The 8,563-nt window shown below is 30.6% G+C and overlaps 2 protein-coding genes across 4 annotated transcripts; one reads left to right on the top strand and one right to left on the bottom strand.

The window, feature by feature from the left end:
• The first annotated feature begins 231 nt into the window (after nt 1–231).
• Nucleotides 232–681, top strand: LOC114410858 (RING-H2 finger protein ATL56-like). Its single transcript, XM_028374774.1, has one exon. It carries the CDS (start codon nt 232–234, stop codon nt 679–681), a length of 450 nt encoding a protein of 149 aa, XP_028230575.1.
• Nucleotides 682–3,132: 2,451 nt separating this feature from the next.
• On the bottom strand, nt 3,133–5,678 carry LOC114409816 (protein DSS1 HOMOLOG ON CHROMOSOME V-like). Of its 3 annotated transcripts, none has more exons than XM_028373440.1 (3): nt 5,539–5,678; nt 5,240–5,344; nt 3,133–3,588 (listed from the first exon to the last, which is right to left on the bottom strand). In XM_028373440.1, exons 2-3 carry the CDS (start codon nt 5,328–5,330, stop codon nt 3,458–3,460), a joined length of 222 nt encoding a protein of 73 aa, XP_028229241.1. In that variant the 5' UTR covers nt 5,331–5,344; nt 5,539–5,678; the 3' UTR covers nt 3,133–3,457. The 3 variants fall into 3 exon arrangements, with proteins under 3 accessions (XP_028229241.1, XP_028229240.1, XP_028229239.1); XM_028373439.1 differs by having other exon boundaries at nt 5,504–5,653; XM_028373438.1 differs by having other exon boundaries at nt 5,500–5,649.
• Between the last annotated feature and the right edge of the window lie 2,885 nt (nt 5,679–8,563).

Below are 8,563 nucleotides of genomic sequence, written 5' to 3'. Positions count from 1 at the left end.
TATTCACATTCACTTGATGCGATGCGTTTTGGATTTTAGTATATATATATATATTATAAATGCGTTATGATAAAAGCAACCAGGTAGCTTACCGTTGCTTCAGTTGGTGGTTGTTTGACCTGTGTTTTAATTCGTTCCCTTTGAGGAGCAAACAAATTGATCAGACACTTCCAATTTCAAAAGAAAACCAAGGTTGGGACCAGTGAGTGAAAATTAGGTCAGAACCAGATTATGGAAATTGTGATTTCCTTGATCATACTCTTTGTGGGGATAGCAATTTTGGTGGTCATCCATGTCTGCGTCGTGGGGAGGGCCTTCAGAGGGAACAACAACGAAGAAGAAGAAGAAGGTACTCATCGCAGCATCAATGCCATGAAGAGAATGTTTGGCGGCGACAGCGTTGGTGACCTGAAAAACCTTCCTTGCTTTCCTTATGAAGAGCCAAAAGAGAGTACTAAAGGGTGTTGTGGCCTAGTGGATTGTGCTGTTTGCTTGGAGAATTTCAAGGTTGGTGATGTGTGCAGATTATTGCCCAATTGCAGCCACAGCTTCCATGTGCAGTGTATAGACTCATGGATACTGCAGACACCCGTTTGTCCCATTTGTAGAACATGGGTTCATTCACCAGTTGTGAGGGAACAAAGTGCTGTTTCTGAAAGTTTAGAAATTGTAACGGAATAGAACACATACATGTGTATGATTAGTTGAATTTCAGTACCCCAAATTTGCCTTTGTGTCAGATTTTTATTTTTTTTTATCGGCAAAGAAAAGTAAATCAAATTTACGCACGGTTAAACCAACCGAGCCATACCCGTTATATCAAATTTGCCTTTGTGGATGTAATTTCTTTTGGAGAGTTTTCTGTTACCCCTGGTAACATTAGTAAATATTTCTTCAATGTGTATAGGATCATTCTTATTCAATTAACCATCTCATCTAAATATTGTTCTTACTCACATGTTTTCAATGTTTCATATATTTAACTCTAATTATTCTTATTAGATTAACACAATAATTTCAGTTCTAGGGTCAATTTGATTCAAATTATGCAATGGATCAACTACCCATATTATTTTTGTTTTCTGGTTGGTGTGTGTGAAATGCTTATCCTTCCAGAGAGCTGGGTATCGTGGACAGATTTTCAGCCGAAGGAGTGAATGTTTCTTTGTCTTTTTCGTCCTATCATATCGAATACACTATCTTGAGATTTTTCGTCATTCCCCCCATCTGCTAATAACGTAGATAAATCATTATCTTATCTTTAGCTAACTGTATATCGATATAATAGATAATGCTCTTCGAAAATATTCCGTAGAAAATTACAATTTCCTATTCCTTATACTTTTCGCCATCCTGTCAATATACTTATACAGGGATTAATCATTATCTGGTGACTTGTCTTTGTCTTAGTCAATTGTATATAGACATAAAACGCTCTTTTGCAACTATTCAGTAAAAATATACAGTATCCTAAGATAAATCATTATCTTATATCTATGACATATTAAACTATATATATATATATATAACTTTTTAAAAAGTATTATCAATAAATTTTAACCTTGAAATTTTTTTAAAAATGTAGTTTGACACAACACTTTTAAAAAAAGTAAGAGTATCTTCCACTTATTTTCTTATTTTAACATCAAGTAACTTAAATTTATTAAAAAAATTAAATATGGGATTTACTAATTATGTCTTTTTAAGGGGAATACTTTATAATATTGTTATATTTAGATCTAATTTTGGGTTTGATCTAGCTTCGAAGAAGAAAGCCATCTGAATCAAGCTAATTGGTTTTTCTTAAATTGATTGGTTTGCTATTAATTAAAGGACCCAATTGTAAGTTCCATATTTTTGAACTATTTCTTTTAGTTTTAATACTTTAATCGCTTCACAGTATTGTAAAAGTTTCGTCTAAATGCTATAACATTCTTAGAGTGAAATAATCTTCCTTAGTGAGTTTTCTTTTTTTCTTTTTTCAAAGTTATGATTGCAGACTATTAAGAATCAAGATGACTAATATCTTTAAAGGCTGAAGGATCACCAAAACAATATAAAATTCGGTTAACAGCTTCAGAAAATTAGTACTACTCGGTTAGTGGGGGAGTTGGACCAAATATGTTGAGGGATCATAATATATATTTAAAATTATTAAAGGTATCATACATAAGAAAATTATCTTTATCCATGTTTTTTGTAACATAGATCTGCCACTATTGCCAGCAACAGAACTTGAAGAAAGGTCACATACAAGGAGATGAGGATTAAAGAAGTCGCAAATAAAGCATTTGATTTTAGAAGTCTAAAAGATTAAAAGAACAATATTCTTCACCTACATTAAATCAACAAAACAAGGGGAAATCAAATTAATTAACATGAGAAGAGTCAGCAACTAATAAATAAAGATAATGGAGAAAATCATGAAAGGGGTCTAGAAGAGTCTTTTCAAGGGGGCCTCTAAGATGGACTTTGTAAAATTTGGTCCATCATGTCCATTAAATATAAAACATGGAATGTTATTAAAAAAAAACATGAAACATGATACTAGTGATATTTTATATAAACGATGAGGATGAATTGAATGTAACTTGTAATACCGGCTATACTGACAAGCATAGAAATTTTGCTAATTAATCCCTATACAAAATAAGGCATTTTAGGTGTTTTGCAAAAAGAACCCATGCTGTATGAAGAAACACTGCATGGTGAGAACCTGGTTATCTATCAATTGATTCTTATCAGTTCGTTTGATGCAATCCAATCCACTTTATCAAAGACTTCTTAAACTCAATTTGAATTTCACTCATTTTTCTTTCCATGTCCATGACAAATTGGCGTAAATAATTTACTTAAAACCATACACAATAATACAAGTTCGGTATAGTTTGGTTGAGATTCAAAAATGAAAACTAAAACTCAATAGAACAGATAAATTTTTTATCCAATAAACAAACGTTAAACTTAGGGTTATTTAAATGAATTATACCTTCCTTTAAATTCTTTTTAAATTAACAGATAAGTATTTAATTATCTGCCAAATGCTTCCTAGATTAGTCAATTTTTTTTCCGGCTTTACGATGATTCTTCAGTTAGGAAATTCCTATTTGGAACCGGTGGGCAGGTAGAAAATGGAGAAATGCAACTCAACTGCACTATTTGCCAGACTGGTTCATAGAAAAGCATGCCCACCCAACCCTAAAATGAAAATAAGAACAAATAATTCGAGATTGTAAGTCAAATTTTAAAGCCAGACAGCACCTAATAATGCAGAATTCAATTAAAGTACAAGCACTCAATAACTTCTAAAGCATATATTCAGGAAATAACAGAAAAGTCATGTCCCTATGTTCTTCAATTTCCTTCCTAACAAGGCATAGTTTTCATCTCCTTCGAAGAGCTCAAACACCCAAGTCATAACGCATGCCATATCAAGCAACAATAACTAGCAGGTGGTTTAGTTCTTCTCGGTGTTGCTCTCCAACTCCCTTCTCAACTGAAGAGAGAAATCATCACTAACATCATCGTCATCCCAATCATCCTCCCACTGTTGAGTCACTTCTTTCCCTTCCTCCTTGTCATCCCACTCTGAAAGTTGTAAAACAATAAAGTGCAACAAAAATAAGAAACATTAGAATGACACCAAGACCCGAAACAAATCAAGTGGAATAAGCATTCTCTAATACCTGAAGAACTTTCAAATACCATCACTAGAAACAATAAAAACTTCGTACCCCATTGCCCAGAGGCTCTTCGCTATGCGAAGGTATGGGGGAGGGATGTTGTACGCAGCCTTACCCTTGCATATGCAAAGAGGCTGTTTCCGGATTCGAACCCATGACCAATAAGTCACCAAGGCACAACTTTACCGCTGCACCAGGGCTCGCCCTCACCATCACTAGAAACAATAAAAAAAGAAAATGAAAATAAAATAATTCAAGTGATCAAATAAGTCGTAATAAGTGTTTATTACGAACGAGAAACAAGATGAACAGCATGAGTTAACTAATGACAGAATAATGCCTTGTCTAGATGTACTAAGGTAGTGTATAGTAGACATGTTAAAGCAGAATGGAATATGCTTAACATGAGTTTTAACTTATAATCCATGTTTAGTGCATTTTATAAATAAAACAGGACATGACGTAGGTGGCTTACAGGGTAGAGTCCCTGAAGTGTCTTTGTTAACTTGTTATTTAAGAGGAAAACTGCCCAAATTTAGGAGTTTTGATGACACAGCCATCCTTTTGAAATACAATTTCCCTGCTAAGACCACTATACCAACACACACTTAGTGTAGAGTATTCATGTCAAATATGTTGATCCTAAAAAGTAAATGCATAAATGGCCATTTCCTTGTCCATTACTAAAGCCTTGGTGATTCAAAATTTAAAATCTAGGCCAGAAGGTCATTTTTAACTATACATTTCATTCAAAGTTAAAACTTTGAAGTTAGAATAGAGGATGAAATGAGCCACAGACGTGTGGAACACCGGAAAAGGACATGACAGAACACAAGCTTCACTAGAAAATTCCTTTTTCTTCAATTCTAATAGTACAATGAAATTTATACTAAGGAGTAAGGACTACTAACAACAATAATACAGTTCAAAAACAATACAGTAGTACAAACTATTAACTATTAGGAACTGCATACAACATGTATTAGGTCCACTATGTTTATTATCTTATGTGTCTATGGATCAGAAACAAATAACCAATAAATTAAATTTCAGTAAAAAGATTCAGCTAGACATACTGTTTAATAATCAACTATTTATTAAACATATAGTTTGTACTATCTGGTTGATTGGCTCCAATCTTACCCATAAACATCTTTAACAGTAAAACAAAACATAGGTAGCAGAATAAATGGAGAAGAAAAAGAAAACAACAATTAAAGTGAAACCCTAATGCACCGAGTTCAAATCCGTGGTGGTGTATGTTAGAAATGATATAAAAAGCCATTTATGGGACTTCACTCATAAGCTAATTCCACTTGATTATTTCAAATTTGGTATTAGAATCAAATTTTAGATTTGAAGCAGTGTTCAAACGAAACCGGATTATACTTACTGGTCCGATTAAAAGTTCGGTTGGTTAGAGGCCAAGAAATTGTTGAAAAATAAACAGATGTCGATTCGAAAGATAAAACATGTTTAAAAAATTGGGAAAAATAAACAAAACAAAAATTGAAACAGAGGCAACGAGATTTGCGTGCGGAAAGGACAAGATTTACCTTCGTTGATTTCAAACTCTTCAAATTCGTCATCGTCTTCGAAGAGATCAATCTTGACGTCCTCAGTGGCTGCTTTTGGTTCGGTGGCCATGGACAAAGCCGAATCTGCAGTTATTTAAAAACCCTAAGTTCGTATATGCAATGAATTCATTCATAAAGAGAAGGGGCGAAATTAGGTTTGATAGAGGGTAATGATACGGTGTGGCAGTGCCATTAAAACAAACAGAGAAGAATTCAAACAATGAGAGTGAAAACAGTACCTACCGGCTGTGGAAGAACGAAAAGAAACAAAGAATAACCTGCTGTTGCTGCTTTTGAATGAAGTAACGTTCTCAGCACTCACAGCGCGGTTTTAGGGATGAGTCTCGACTCTCGAATGCTTATGTCCTTTTGGGCCTTGGGAATATGGAAGTATATTGTGCCAATTATCTTACGTGGGAGGGTTATTCTTTCTGCATTTCTTTTACCGCCCAGTAATTAAAGTGAAATGAATAAATTATTCTTCACTTAAAATTGAAATATACACGTCTCATCATCTTTTTACTCGTGACGCAACATTCATTTACTAATCCCTATTACATTGCCATAATTCTTTTCCCCCCGTTCATCCCTCTGTTTCCTTCCTTCATTGTTCTGTGGTGTCACCTCCCGCTATCGTCATTGTCATCGTCCGTCGTGAGTATTTTTATCTTTCCAACTATGTATTTGTTTTAATTTAACTACCTTAAATTATACGGATTGACAATCCGTACAATGATATAAAATGAGAATCCATATGATCATATAGATTGACAATCTGTATCAATCATACGAATTATCCATATAATTCATATGGATTGAGAATCCATATAATTCATACCGAATGTCAATCCATATAAATCCGCCGTATGTATTATACGCATTCTCAATCCATATTTTTGCTTATTTTAATTTTTTTAAAATATTCATTTAATTAATTTTTTTATTTAAAAATTAATGTTTAAATTTTATTGTTATTTAATTATTTTAAAAATAAGTATTATTGTTTACTTTAAATATTTTTTACTTTAGTTCATTTTTAAAAAAAATTATTATTTAATAATTAATTTATTTAATAATTTTTTTATTTAAAAATGAATGTATAATTTTTTTTGTTATTTTATTATTTTATAAATAACTATTTTAATACATTTATATATTTAAAATAGTTATTTAATAATTTTTTTATTTAAAAATGAATGAATAAATTTTTATAATGAATATATTTTAGAATTTAGTTAAACAAAAAAACGTAATATTGTATATGCAATTTTTTTATTAATATATTTGTATAAATATTATTAAATTAATAGTATTAAATATTTATATAAATAGTGTTTGAAATTATAAAAAAATAAAAATGAATTTATTAATTTATTTATAAATATTTAAAAGTATTAAAATAGTTATTTATAAAATAATGAAGTAGTCATTTATTAGAAATAAAAAATAAAATTATACTTTGATTTTGATGGTATATTTTAGTTTGTTAGAATTTGTGATGTGAAGTATAAACATTTTAGAAATGAATTTCTACATTGATGAATATATAAAGGTATTAAAATAGATATTTATAAAGTAATTAAATATTTATTTATATATTATTAAATAGTAATTTATAAATTATTTTAAATTAAATTGTGATTTGATTTTGATGATATATTTTACTTTCTACATTAATCATTTAATGTTAATTTTAATTTTTTTATTAAATTTGTTAAAACATACTACATTTAATAGTACCGTAGGGTTTTAGAAGATTTATTAGTGAATTTGTTAGTTAGTAGTTTTTGAGTAATAGAATGAAAAAAAAATTGTAATGAAATATGAAATTCAACTATTATTTGAACGATGACATTATTTGATATTAATGTGTAAATTTGTAAATTATGGTTAGAACTAAAGAATTGCGTCAGACTTTAGGTAGATTTTTAGGAAGAACCTTAGGTAGATAGGTTGTTGGTGATGAGGAAGAAGTCCCTCAATGTCGAAAGCCAACAACATCAACATGTGGACAACGGACAATTGCAGCTGTTGCTGAGGATGTTGAGCATGGGATCATGTTGCTGACGAGGTTCATGAGGAGCCTCAAGAGCCAGTTATGGACCGTGTAGGTGCTGATAGAAATGGTTTTTCAAACAAACCCCATGATACATCAATGTTGGTGTCATATGTTGATCATATGGCAACCAATGTTTGGATAAGAGAGATAGTTATTTGTTAAGCATATATATGAAAATTTATATCTAAATTTTCATATTTTATGCAATTGCATAAACGGCTTAATGTGATAATATTTACACAAATATATTTAAAAAATATAACTAAATTTATAAAAAAATTGAAATATATATATATATATATATATGTATTAATTTTTTAATTTTTTTAGGTTATACGGATTGTCAATTCATATGATTCATACAGATTGTCAATCATTTGATTCATACGGATTGTCAATTCATAAGCTTCATATAAATTGTCAATTCGTATAACCTAATTTTTTTATCTGGGGTGCATTAAAGTGATATCTAGAAATGCAAGTTCATGGACTTCAATTTTTAAATGAAAAATTGTTTGCGAGTTATTTCAAAAGAAAAATCATTTGCTGCATAATTTGTAGGACAATAGAATCATGATTCTAGTATGTTACAATTTATCTAACACATCGGAGTCATGATTCTATTGTGTTAACAAAACAAATTCATGATTTCATTGTATTAGATAAATTGTAACACAATGGAATCGTGGGTGAATCTGTAACACAATAAAATCATGATTCTGTTGTATTGTTAGAAGAGGGGAAAAAAATACCTCTAAAAGAGAGGGGTACGTGCGAAAAGGAGGAAAGAGAGAAAAAGAAGAAAGGAAGGAAGATAGTGAAAGAAGAAAGAAGGGAGGAAAAAGGAAAAATATGGAGGGGTGTGTACGGAAAGAAGCAAAAGGGTATTATGGTCTTTTGCATTGATAGTAGGGGCTAAAAAAAATTTTAGAGGGGCCAATATCAATTCCCTCATTATTATTATTATTATTATTATTAAATCTCTCTAAGACTACTAATCACCATTTAGGAGCATGTTGACCAAACAATCGAAATTCGTTACGATGATAATCAATGATGAGATACGTACTGATTATTTATTTGTATATTTATGAGCCAAAGAGTATTACTGCCTTTATATAGGGTGTGTTTAAATAAATTCAAAAAAAAATATTGTGATGGTATAATTTTTTAGAAATGACTCTTTTAACTTTTAAGAAAAATACTATCTTTGTTTTTGAAATTTCACTCTTTTTTTGTTAAAT

The sequence above is a fragment of the Glycine soja genome, chromosome 4, assembly GCF_004193775.1.
Source record: "Glycine soja cultivar W05 chromosome 4, ASM419377v2, whole genome shotgun sequence".
NCBI lineage: Eukaryota > Viridiplantae > Streptophyta > Magnoliopsida > Fabales > Fabaceae > Glycine > Glycine soja.
This window is presented reverse-complemented; position numbering and strand designations above follow the sequence as displayed.